Below are 13,062 nucleotides of genomic sequence, written 5' to 3'. Positions count from 1 at the left end.
TTTTAAAGCTTACTGTTCATAGGCTATGCAGTGCTCCACAGTATAGCAACCCCAGTCTTATACTAAAAGCAGCTTCTTCCTTTTCTACTCCTTGAATTTTCACCCTGAAAAGTTTGCCTATTAGGAAAACTTTTTTTCCCAAATATTTTTCTGGAATTGTCACAGAATCAAAGAATCATAGAATGGCTCAGGTTGGAAGGGACCTCAATGATCATGAAGCTCCAGCCCCCCTGCCACATGCAGGGCCACCAACCTTCACATTTAATACTAAACCAGGCTGCCCAGGGCCCCATCCAACCTGGCCTTGAACACCTCCATAACCTCTCTGGGCAGCCTGTTCTACCACCTCACCACTCTCTCTGTAATGAATTTCCCCATGATATCCAACCTAAATCTTCCGTTCTTCAAGTTAAAACCATTTTCCCTTGTCCTCCTATTATCTACCCTTTCAAAGAGTTGAAGAGTTGTTCCTTTGGATCCAGAAGTCTTGAGCCTGGTTAAGTGCCTCCCTCCTTCAGAGAGTGAAAAATCACTCTTTCTCACTTAACAGCAACATGGCAGGTTATAGCTCATCTCAGTATAGTGCTTTAGCTTCATCCATCATAGGGCTGTTCAGGGCAGTCAAAATTGCAAGTAAAAATCAGAGTGTGTGAAATGTGGTGCAGCAGTCTTGGAGCCCAGATATCTACCTCCTGCATTAAATAATTAGGAACTGAATTCAGTTATCTGCAGCATAATAAAATAATGTGGTAGGTAGGGCGCTGGTTGAATCCTGATTAAGTTATATTTATAAATGTTCAAGTATTTACGATGCTTGAGTGTCTGGGAAGGATTAATTGCTTTCTTCTCTCAAACATGGTCCACGGCAGCCATGGATATGTGTGCACCTGGAAGGCATGATTGTGCCCAAGTCTGTCGGAGAAACGGTGGATCCTACAGCTGTGACTGCTTTGAGGGATTCACTCTGAATCCAGATAAGAAGACTTGCTCAGGTAAGACTTGACCAAGGGAAAACTGTGTTCAGCTAAAAACATGTACTCTTCTAAGTCATGTTAATTTACATTATTTTTCTGATAGTAATTCAGAAGTTGCTGTACAACTCCTAAGAGCACAGTACAACTTCAGTTTTTTTTCTTCATGTTTACAGTAATAATTTGAGACTTTTGAGTCTTCTGTAGTTGTGGGAGGCTTGTAATTGCTGTAATTAAGATGTCATTTGGTATTTCCCTGGAGACTTCTCAATATGTTCACACTTTTGGGGCATGAGTTGCCATATCCACCTGACAGCAGAGAAGGGTGGTATATTTGGTGGGAATATGTGATACACACTACCTGTCAGGTAACTCTTCAGCAAATCAGCATAATGAAGCTGTAGGAATGAGATGAAGAATGGCAAGGACTGTGCTCAGGACAGACTAGAGCCTGTAGTTCTTCCTGATGGATATGTTTGGATCTTAAAAAAACACTCCAGCCTTAAAGCTCCAGGGGCTGGAGAAAAATGATCTTTCTCAGTGCTGGTCTCTTGCAGAGAATAGGAGCATAGATCTTGTTGGTACGTAAGGACATGTAGAAATACATAGGACATACAGATGAACATGTATTCTGTGTCATTTTCACTCCATTAGGGTTTAAACTTCACTCTTCATTTCCTTAAATGTCTCAATGATGATTTATTGATGTAAAATCCTTTTTTCTACTTCTGTCATAGTCTCTTTCCTTACCATAGTTGCTGTGACAAATCCATGTTTACAATCCCAGGAAATTCTTAGGGAAATCTCCGATTAATTCATAGCTCTCACATCTCAAGGAAGCAAACTGCTTAATACTTCTTCCTGCATAGTTCAGGAACAGATTTTGTAAATACAGTTCTAAAGATTAACTCTCAACTGGTATTATATAGAGGCAGTAAACATCCGTGAGGAAAAATGAATGTAGAGAGGCATCCATTTTGTGAGTCCAGTCCTGAATCTCCTTTCATAGCAGTGATTATCCCCGGGCAGACTCAAATTTCAGAGTATTTGTCCAATGTACTTGCTTTTTTCATTCTTTTCCCTCTTCAGTCTCATTTTGCGGCAAGCTGCTTGTGATTTCTCAACTGTCCAAGTCTTCCTGATATAATAAAAATAGCATAGATCCAGGAGGGGCTCTTTCCTCGCTGCCTTGCTTGTTTTCTTGCTGTCTCTGCTTCTTTCTTTCTATCTTCAGTTACTTTTGCCTTACAGAGCCTCCTTACTGCTGAGATACCCAAATATAGGAACTCCTCAGCTTACTCTTTTGGAGTAGACGTGTTAAATTTGGCAGAAGACATCTTTCTCACACATAAAGTACCCACTTTGTAACTGGCAGCGGTTGCCACGTCTTTCTTTTTTTGAGCAGCCTTGTATACTCTTCTGATTATGGTCTTTTCACTCCGTAAAACAGCATCTTATCTAATTAGAGCCGACTTAATGCCAAATGCTCTCTTAAGATCCAGATATTTGTTCTCCAAAATTCCTTTGGATCATTATTTTGTAACTGGGTCACTGCTAGTTCAGTTCCTTTCACAATCTGTTACAACGAAAGAAAAGCGTCGCTGGAGTTCCGAAGGTCATATTAACTTTGTGATGCTGACAGACAGATAAAAACACACTCTGTGTGCCCTGCTGTGGCTAATAGCCTGTTGATGTGCAATAAAAACGTGCTGGTTTGAATCCAGATATGGATATGGTGGCAAAAGAGAATTGCTAATGCCAAATACACAGGCTGAAGTTGGGATATCTTTTAATGTTCTTCTCCGATGTCTTTCTTAGCTGTTGACATGTGTGCACCTGGAAGGCATGACTGCGAGCAGGTCTGTGTGAGAGATGATCTGTTCTATACATGCGACTGCTATCAAGGCTACGTCCTGAATCCAGACAAGAAGACTTGCTCAAGTAAGGCCAGATTGCTGTCTCCTGTCCCTCCATGCTCTCCCCACCTAATCACTGAAGTGCTATAAGACAGATCTATGTCACTCTGCCCTCTCCTCTTTCAGCATTTGCATATATAAAGTGCTTCATGCCTAGCAGTGCTCGTAGCCTGACATTTCATCCTTCTTTAGCACTCTGTAGTCAGCAAACCCTGTTTGCAGAGCCTCTGCAGAGTTTGATGTGGAATCGTAAGTTGGACTGGAAGGGACCTCAAGTGGTACCTTATCTGATCTACAGCTGCTCAGAGCACGAATAATTAGGCGTTGCATGAAGTGGCTAAAGACCTATGTAAGAACAAAGTCTAAAAGAGGCGGATATAGCCAAACACTGTCTGCAGAAACACTAGTTTTTTGTAGGTCTGGACTTAAAACATAAGTACAGTGTAAGAACATCACCCAAGCATGCTTTGTATGATATTTGGGCATCCCATGAGCAGTAGAATTGCACAGTGTTTTGAATATCAAATGCTGGAAGACTCTGAACTTCACAGAAGCTGTGCAAAGAAATTCAGGATTCTCTTGGACAGTTGTCATTTGGAAAAGTAATTTGGTTAAAACAGACATAATCCAAAGAGGATCTGTATTTGCCGCTGGAGAATTCAAATGCAAATACACAAACTTCACTGGCAGTCAATGGGAAACCAATCATGCTGGTGTGATATTTTGAACTGGCCTTCCTCCAGCCAAATTCTGAACAGCTCTTCTTTGTACACTGGCCATAAGGCTGGGAGGAGGTTCCAAAAAATGGGAGTTGAACAAATACATGTTCAGTGGGATCAAGGAGACACCAGTTTCAACACTGGCTCTAGGATAAATGATTTTCTGCACTGCTGGAAATGAATCTGTTTACAGATTTCTTTTTCAGTGAACAACTGGTAGAACAAACTTTTGAAAATCAGTATTTCAGTCATTTTCTGTAATTCAAGCAGCCATCAGTTTCCTTGCAAAACGGAAATATCAGTGGCATGGTAAAAACAGAAATCAAAATAATTTGAGAAAGAACTTGTATCCCAAGTACAATATTTCTATTGTTTTATTGCTAAAATGCTTTCATCATTTGTTTAGCATTGATTAGCTTTGCACTTACACATCTGGAGAAAAAAAAGAATCATTTGAATAATCTACTGTCAGTGCCTTTGCAAGCTATTGTGGTTTAACATGGCAGGTGGCTGAGCACCCATACTGTTGTTCACTCACTTCTCCCCCTTCCTGCTGGAATGAGGGAGAGAATTGAAAAGAACGAAGCAGAACTTTGTTCTATATGTTAACATGTTATAAATGTTATAAAATAATGTCAATTCCTTACTGATAGTTCAGGCTGGCATTGATGAAGTCACTGAGAGAAGCCTGAGAGACTTCAGGGAACTGGGGTGGTTAGCGGATGCTATAGGAGTACAGGTGGTGTTTTCCTCTATCCCTTTGGTGACAGGAAGGGATATTGAGAGCTCCAGGAAAAGCCATCTGATAAATACATGGCTGAGAGGCTGATTTGAAGCAGGAAGGGGGTGATAGCGAGTCTACGCTCAAGAAGGTGCAGGATGGCATAGCTAAGTTAAGGGACAAGGTTCTAGCAGGAGCCTTCAACCTGCTGCATCTTATGACAGTGAAGGCAACAGGAAGGCTAAAGGTGAATACTTGAAAGGAATTAAGGAGTTATCCACCAAGAAGGTGACAAGACCAGCTGCCCAACTGAACTGCCTCTACACCAATGCATACAGCTTGGGAAATAAACAGGAGGAGTTTGAAGTCCCCGTACCACTGGAAAAACATAATGTAGTTGCCATTACTGAAACCTGGTGGGATGATTCCCACAAGCTGTTCAGAAAGGGCAGGCAAGGAAGGAAGGGAGGAGGCATGTCCTCTACATCAAGGAAGGAACAGAGTGTGAAGTTCCTGAAGAACGGCCACGAGCAAGTTGAAAGCCTGGGAGTGAGAATCAAAGACCAAGGCAACAAAGGGAGCCTTGTGGTTGGGGTCTACAACAGGCTGTGTGACCAAGCGGAGCCTGTTGATTAAGGCTTCTTCCTACAGATACAGGAGGAATCACAATTGCAGGCTCTCATCATGATTGGTGACATCAGGATTGGAGGCTGCTGGGCTGCAGTGACCATGCAATGATGGAATGCACACTTAAGGAATACCAGACATACAAAGAAGTAAAATCAGGAAGCTTAATTTTATGAAAGCCAACTTCCAGCTCTTCTGGGAGTTAGTCAGCAAAATCCTCTAGGAATCTGTCCTCCAGGACAAATTATCATATATTTGAGCCTTTTGTTTGTGAACATCCATGTTCTGTGGTAGATTATGTTAAAAAAAGAATTCTTAAGAACAGCTGAGGCCCCGGTCCTCAGTAAGCTTGAGGGCAAGACCTTGGAAGAGATTAAATCAAATCACTGCAAAATATGGCAGTGTTTGCTTTGTCTTTCCTAAGAGGCTGATTACCTCTCCTCCATATTAACTGGTTCCTCCATCAATGGTGCTGTGCTTTCCTACTGGATTTAAAATTCATTTGGACTGATTGGGACATCGTTGTTTCCTTCATATATATTTATGTGACATTGAGTGGACTGATGTTCACATCTCTTGAGAAATGAAGGGCGATGCTCCCTATGCATGTGTACTGCCAGTGTTAAAAGCATACTTCTGGGGTGAAACATGATGATGGCTTAGCTGAACCTCTACTGCTTACTATTTAACATTATTGAACGTGTTCCTCATATTTTGTATTATTTACAAAGTAGCAAAATGAATTATTTTAAGTCTGTATCATGCTAGATACTTAAGTATCTAAATTCCACCCGTATCTCATAAACCAATCCAAGCCAATTGATTTCTGACACTGATAATTCTTTTATACTCAAAATTACTACCTGCCTTTCTGTTTGGCTGCAAAACTCCCTGGAGGATTAACTTTGGCTGCTTATGCATTCTAAGAAATTCCTGTACCTGTGTGTCATAGACACCCCAAATGGCATTGTGTTCCAGGTTTGACGGGTAGCAACCCAGGTTCTGAAGCAAAACCCAAAAAGTTAGTCATAGCCTGCAGTATAGCTGAGTTAATAGAATGTGATTTTAGTAGCCTTCCTGCATGGATGGTCAAAGTGGTTCTTACAAGATGGAATCTGAACTGCAGGTTCTTAGTCTGTAGCACTTGAGCATCCTCATCCCACTTCCCAGTGTGCCCTAACTTTTGGAGCAGGAGATATTCTGGATGAGAGGGAGAACTGGTCTAGTGACTATAGTTGATGGGAGGAGGCTGGTTGGTCCTTGCCCCCAGGGTAGGGCCCCTATTTATGTTTTACTCAATAATGGTCTGATTTACAGAGCTCAAGAGGCTCTGGGTAGGCAGGCCAGCTCCCAGCTCTGCCTCCTTCTCAGTCATAGTTGAGCTCTCACTTGCTTGCCCTGCTCCTGGAGATGGGACACGTGTGCCTCTAGCTACAAGATGACCTCCATCTATGTCACCTCTCCCTCCCCCCTGCCCTGGGCTGCAGTCTCACAGTCTGGCTTCAACTCTCCGTGCCTTTTCCTGGCTTATAAATATTTTCATCAGTATTTTGAATGCTGTTTTCTCTCTTAGGATCCACAACAAGCAGTCTTGTAACAAATGAAGAGGCCTGTAAGTGTGAAGCCATAGCTGCACTGCAGGATTCAGTCACCTCACGCCTGGAAGCTCTGTCCACAAAGCATATCCTTTTTCTTATGTGTTCAGCTCTTTACTGCTGTTTTAAAGGTAGCTGTTTTGGTGAAAGCTAGGGGTTACACACCTCACAAACAAAAGCATTTTCTTGACTGTACGAATGTTAGGGAGTGAAATCGTGGGTGTTGCAAATACTGTTATGTTTTTACATTTCCTTGAAGGGTTTTCCTAACAAGGTACAGATAAAGTGCACAAATGCACACCCCCCATCACCTGGACTATGTTCATTATGCTGGACATCAAATGTTGCTCTATTTGTAATTCTTCAAGGTGATGTTGAAGCAAATGCTCACATTAGAGCTTTTCTATTAGTAGCTTGTGTATGTCCCAACATTTCTGAGTGCCCTTCAGAGGCAGCATGGCTGCAGTCTGACCAGCTGTGGCTTCCAAGCTGGCATAGGAGCTCTTTTATATAAAAAACAAACAAACAAACAAAAAAACCTACTAGCTTGTTAGTACTCAACTGGGAGATATCACGGATCTATTGGACAGAGTGGGAGGGCTGTGAGGCAGGGCGAGTACCCAGGCTGCAAGGTTTACTGGCTCCATTCACTGCACTGCGGCAGAGAGGAGAAAGGTGTTTGGCTCCCAGGTTAGACATTTCACAGACACGTGGGAGGAAAAATGAAAGTGGTGAATTCTGTGGTGTGGTAGCAAACCTGAATGCTGGAATAAATGTCCTCAGATGGAATGACTAAGAACTACTGACGGGAAGTTGGACAAGCTGTGATTCAGCAGAAGGCACAATTTTTAGAAGTGAGAGTGGTTGATGGCAGTGACAGTTTACCAAAGGTTGTGGTATGTTTGCAGCACTGGAAACTTCTGAGACTGCATGCTTGTTTTTCTGTGAAAGGTGCTCTTGTTCAAATTGGAATTAATGCAGTGGAGGGTGAGGCCTGTGGTTGTCATTCTGATAACTAGGGATTCAGATCCAACGAAGAGAGGGATACTTTGGATTAATCAAAGCAGGATGCTATTAAGTTTTCTATATTGACATTTGTACAGATAAATGAAGTGTACTACCAAGGACACAAAACTTTCCCAGCTCTTGAATAAATTCAGAGTTATTTGTATAGGTCTAAGTGTAAATCCCTCTTCTTTTAGTGTCTCAAGACCCTCAGTTCATCTGCTTTGGAAAGGTGAAGGGAAGAATCTGATTTTCCTTGGATTAAAATACGAGGGCTGCTCCAAAAGTAATGCCTCCTATTTTATGATGTTGGCTCATGACATCACAGGCAGATACTGGTGGGACAACTGTAGAGGTTCAACCTTCTCAATGTTGTGTTTTGTTGCCATGTAACAGATGGCAGCAGAGGGGCAGTCTGACAAAATGGCATCTGACATGGAAGTGCATACGTAGCAAAGGTGTGCCATTGAGTTCCTCCATATTCAAAAAATGGCACCCAGTGACATTCATCAACACTTGCTGAATGTTTCTGGAGACCAAACAGTGGATGTGAGCACAGTGAGGCAGTGGGTGGTGCATTTCAGCAATGGTGAAAGCGACAGTGCATTTCTTGTGCTGGTGTGGATTTTTATGAGCTTGGCATGCAGACTTTTGTTCATAGCTGGCAAAAATGCATAGCTAGTGGTGGTGACTACACTGAAAATAGAATTTTTAGCTGAGAGTATGCCCTATCAAATGGTGTTAGTGTGCTGTTTGTACCAGTTGTAGTTTCCATGGAAATAAATAGGAGGCATTATTTTTGGAGTAAGCTAGATATGTCATTCCAGGAATGTAAGCAGTTAAAACTGAGTGCTGAGATAATTAAGCCTATACTGTAATCTCAGTAGTAATAGAGTATTTATCTCAAAAGCACTGATATGAAACAAGACAGTGGTGGATTCAAGTTAGGAATACACTTCATTACAAATAACCAATGCTTTCTTTCAAAGTAATTCTTTGCTGGGCAGTCTGTATCCTTTGCATCCTCTCTGAACAAACTGGAAAAAGCAGTGGAGATTATCATCTGCTGCTCCTCAGATCTGAATGTCAGTTGCTCCAACGCCTTATAAGAAAATAGGGCTGTACAGAAAATTTGCTAAGTTACTAGATCTAAACAGGTCTGTAAAACATCCTGAAATCTCTAGTTCCTGCACCTATTAAGCTCACTTAAAAAGCAGTGTATCTGTGTGAAATGGGAAAGATTATAAATAAACCAAACCTGGTAGCTATTTATTATATCACCCTTAACACCTGACCACTAGATGAAGTGTCTCAGAAGCTGCAAGCCTATCAAGACAGACAGCAGGTTGTCTGAGGCAGCGTTCTACTCACCTTCAAAATGATCTTTCATAAGCAATTCTTTTTATTGTGTTCAGCAAGCTTTATTTTGTTGCGCAGCTTACAGAAGAGCAGTTGGTTGTTGTTATTGGCAAGTGTCGAGAAGACTTCAGGAAGACAACAGTCTTGAAAGTACAGTGACCCTGAGGATCTTCATGTACATTCATTTTGTAACCGTAAAGCCACCTGTACCTGCTTTGGTCTGTACTGCAAGGGGTACAGCAGGTATTTCTGTTTGCAGTAACTGCATTTTTATTGTCTTATTTAAAAGAAATACAGGAAAAAAAAATGTACGGGTACAGTATTCACTCATATAAAGCTGTGAAATGGCAAGGCAGAGTACAAGTGTGCCCATGGAATCTGTCCATTAAAAGGGAAAGTAATTTGGGGTCTTGTAACTTATTTTGATAAAATAAAGTATGATCAAGCACACTGATGTTGGAAGTGGTTTTTTTTAATGCGTATTGAAGTATGTGTGTTATAAAATAGTTTAACAATGACCAGGAAACAAAACCTTGAAGAGGTACTGAATCACAGAAATTTGCATCATTAAACAGGACACTGTTGCTGAGTCACACAGTTGGAAAAAGAACAGTTTGATTTTGAAACCTTTGACTCCTTGCTAATGTCTGTAGAAGACTAATAGTCATTTCAAGGTTCTGTACTTGGAAAGACAAAATATTTGCTCCACTTCAAGGTTTTTTATCTTGTAAGTTATGTAAGCAATCAATCTCTGCTGTTGTCACCCCAAATCTCTCCCAGGACAACTGGCACCCAAAGTTGGGCAACAAAACTTGCTGTCTCAAAGGGCATCCACTTATTCTGCACACTTGCATGTGCAATCATACAAATGGTTATAGAACTATATTTAAATTACACAAAGTATTAAATTGGTAGTTGGTATACCAAGGACATGCTGTAACAACACTGATGCTCATGTCACACCCTGTGCTTAGTAGATACAAACTATTTCAATGAAAGTCAGAGGACAGGAGTTCACTTAGACAGCATGTATGATTTTTGAGTGAATGCTGTTGAACAGAGGTTCACCCCATTAAAGGCAACAGTAAAATGGAAGAGTGAAAAGCTGAAGATCTTTCAGTAGGTTGAAAACACTGTATGCTTCATCCTATTCTCTCATGTACTTGTGTTCTGAAATTGTAAAATGGAATGAAAAGCTGTATATATGAGTGAGCCTTCAAGTAGGTCTGTCCAGTAATGTTAAGTTGGAATGAAATTCTAAATGATGAACAGGGGACACAGCTTCAGCAAGAACTGAAAAGGAGTCTGCAAACTCTCCCAGGCTGCTGGATTGGTATGTCAGCATTATGCTGTGAAGTGCCTCCACCCATTTGCTGCCTTTCAGCTACAGTTGGCATGGGACAACCTTACTGTTTCAGTTGCTTCCTCAAAGTACTGTGCATGCCTTTTTTTTTTCTGTAACTCATGGAGTTTTATATCCAGCTCTTTACTTACTTTTATGTCCTTTGGTTGCACATGGGTATTATATAAGGATTTATGGGAACAGGGGTACACCATAGCCTCCGTAATTAGAAAAAATAAACAAGTTGTAAATCTAATGAAAGACTTCTCAGGTTCCTGGCCGGGAGCAAATTATGGTAATCCCACTTACACTAGGGCTGGTTGTCAAATGAGATGTATAATTGTATATGATAGTGGAAAATTGTCCTGGAGGCCAGATCTGCCTTGCAAGCTGTCAGCTGGACAAGCTTTTTTTCATGTGCTAGCATTCATAATGCCATTCTACTTTGCAGATGATAGTATCTAACATTTAATTCCTCTGAGCATTATCTCACTTTGTAAGCACTGGATAAAAATCCAAGGTGATATAAGCAATTAAAAAAAACAAACAAAAACCACCAAGATATAAGAGCATGTCGAATTGAATGAATTTCTAAAATTTACTCATTTTAAGTACAGATGTTCTTGTATGGATGAGTAAACATATTATTTCAATTATTGAGGCAACATAACTTCAGTGCAGAGAACTGTTACTAAAGATAACTAAACAGGATTTTTTAGGTGATATTTTCAATTTATTATAATTCCACTTACTAACCCACGTCTAGCCTTCTTGTTCAGCTCTAAGATGCTGTAGTTCAGCATACATAGGAGTTGAGCCAAAGTTGCTTTATAGTTCTTATGTACGTGCTTCTAAATCAGCATTAGTTAAAAAGTTGGATGTCCAGCACTTGAAGTTACATACAAAGTGTACCTTCAATTAAATGATTTGATGATAACCAATGGCTAGTTCTGTCTCTACGTTTTCAGGTAGCCTCTCAGAAGAGGGATATGGCATTGAACTTGACAAGATGCAGGTGTGAGTACTTCATCACAATCCTCCTTCATGGAGGACACTGAACAAAATGTTCCTATTTTGGTGTTTTGGGGTGCTGGTTGACAACTAGCTGAACATGAGCCAGCATGGTGCTGAGGTGCCAAGAAGGCCAATGGCATCCTGGCTTGTATCTGAAATAGTAGATAGCATGACCAGGGAGGTGATAATTCCCCTGTACTTAGTACTGGTGAGGCTGCACTTCCAGTGCTGTGTTCAATTTTGAGCCCCTCACTACAAGAAAGACATTGAAGCCCTGCATGTCCAGAGAAGGGCAGTGAAGCAATGAAGGGTCTGGAGCATAAGCCCTTTGAGGTGCAGCTGAAGGAACTGGGATTGTTCAGCCTGAAGAAGAGGTTCAGGGTGATACCCTGGAGATACATGGCACTTGCAATGCATGAAGTGGGTGAGTGCTCAGAGCAGGATGCAGAAGACACAACATTGATAGCCTACTGTCCACTACTATGCTTTTTCTGCCCATCACCTAAAGGGCAGCTTTGGCATGAAAAAGGTGCATTTCATAGAGGTGTCCTCAGTTGGCTGCAGGCTGCTTCTGGAGCCCTCTGCAATAGTGGCAGAGACAAGGGCCTGGGCCTCATCCGACTGCTGCTGAGGCACTGTGCATGGATCCAGCACCCATCTCTCTCTGAAGAAAGGGACAAGAAGCAAGGAGGACCCAGGGAACTACAGGCTGGTGAGTCTCACCTCTGTGTCTGGGAAGATCATAGAACAGATCATCCTGGATGACATGCTTGATCACATGAGGAATGAGCGTGTGATCTGAGACAGCCAGCATGGCTTCACCAGGGGAAGGCCATGCTTGACCAATCTGGTGGCCTTCTATGATGGAGTGGCATTGGTGGACAAGGGAAAGGCGGCCAATGTCATTTACCTGGACTTGGGCAAGGCCTTTGACATGGTCCCCCACCACATCCTTATCTCCAAATTGGAGGGATGTGGATTTGATGGGTGGACCACTCGATGGATAAGAAATTGATTGAAAGGCTGCAGACGGAGGGTGGTCATCAATGGCTCTATGTCCAGGTGGAAGCTGGTAATGAGCCTGTCTTGGGTCTGTCTTGGGACCGGTGCTCTTTAACATCTTTATCAATGACATCGATGACAGAATCGAGTGCACCCTCAGCAAGTTTGCTGACGACACCAAGCTCAGTGGTGCAATTGACACGGTGGAAGGAAGGGATGCCATTCAGAGGGACCTCAACAGGCTTGAAAGGTGGGCCCGGGTGAACCTAATGAGGTTCAACACGGCAGAGTGCAAGGTTTTGCACCTGGACCGAAGGAATCCCAGGCATCCATACGGACTGGAAGGAGCAGTCTTTGAGAGCAGCCCTGCGGAGAAGGACCTGGGGATCTTGATGAAAAAATTATCATGAGCCAGCAGTGTGCCCTTGCAGCTCAGAAAGCAAATGGTATCCTGGGCTCCATCAGAAGAGGAGTGGGCCAGCAGGGACAGGGAGGTGATTGTCCCCATCTACTCTGCTCTTGTGAGGCCCCATCTGGAGTACTGTGTCCAGGTCTGGAGCCCCCAGTACAAGAAAGACAAAGAGCTGTTGGAGAGGGTCCAGAGGAGGGCCTTAAAGATGATCAAGGGACTGGAGCACCTCCCCTAGGAAGACAGGCTGAGGGAACTGGGCTTGCTCAGCCTGGAGAAAAGAAGGCTGTGGGGTGACCTCATTGCAGCCTTTCAATACCTAAAGGGAGCCTACAAACAGGAGGGTAATCAACTCTTTGAAAGGGTAGATAACTGCAGGACA

At 42.3% G+C, this 13,062-nt stretch overlaps 1 protein-coding gene across 1 annotated transcript in view; it reads left to right on the top strand.

Annotated features, from left to right (window-relative positions):
• Positions 1-9,395, top strand: part of MATN3 (matrilin 3) — a gene marked incomplete at its 5' end in the record, with an annotated part of 13,538 nt that extends 4,143 nt beyond the window's left edge. Inside the window, 4 exons of the mRNA XM_019613301.2 lie at positions 870-992; positions 2,790-2,912; positions 6,528-6,635; positions 8,853-9,395. Of these exons, the coding sequence (XP_019468846.2) occupies positions 870-992; positions 2,790-2,912; positions 6,528-6,635; positions 8,853-8,908 (410 nt within the window). The remainder of the gene's footprint in view (positions 1-869; positions 993-2,789; positions 2,913-6,527; positions 6,636-8,852) is intronic.
• Between the last annotated feature and the right edge of the window lie 3,667 nt (positions 9,396-13,062).

The sequence above is a fragment of the Meleagris gallopavo genome, chromosome 2 (assembly GCF_000146605.3).
Source record: "Meleagris gallopavo isolate NT-WF06-2002-E0010 breed Aviagen turkey brand Nicholas breeding stock chromosome 2, Turkey_5.1, whole genome shotgun sequence".
Classification (NCBI taxonomy): domain Eukaryota; kingdom Metazoa; phylum Chordata; class Aves; order Galliformes; family Phasianidae; genus Meleagris; species Meleagris gallopavo.
The sequence above is the reverse complement of the archived record's forward strand: the minus strand, read 5'-3'. Positions and strand labels throughout refer to the sequence as shown.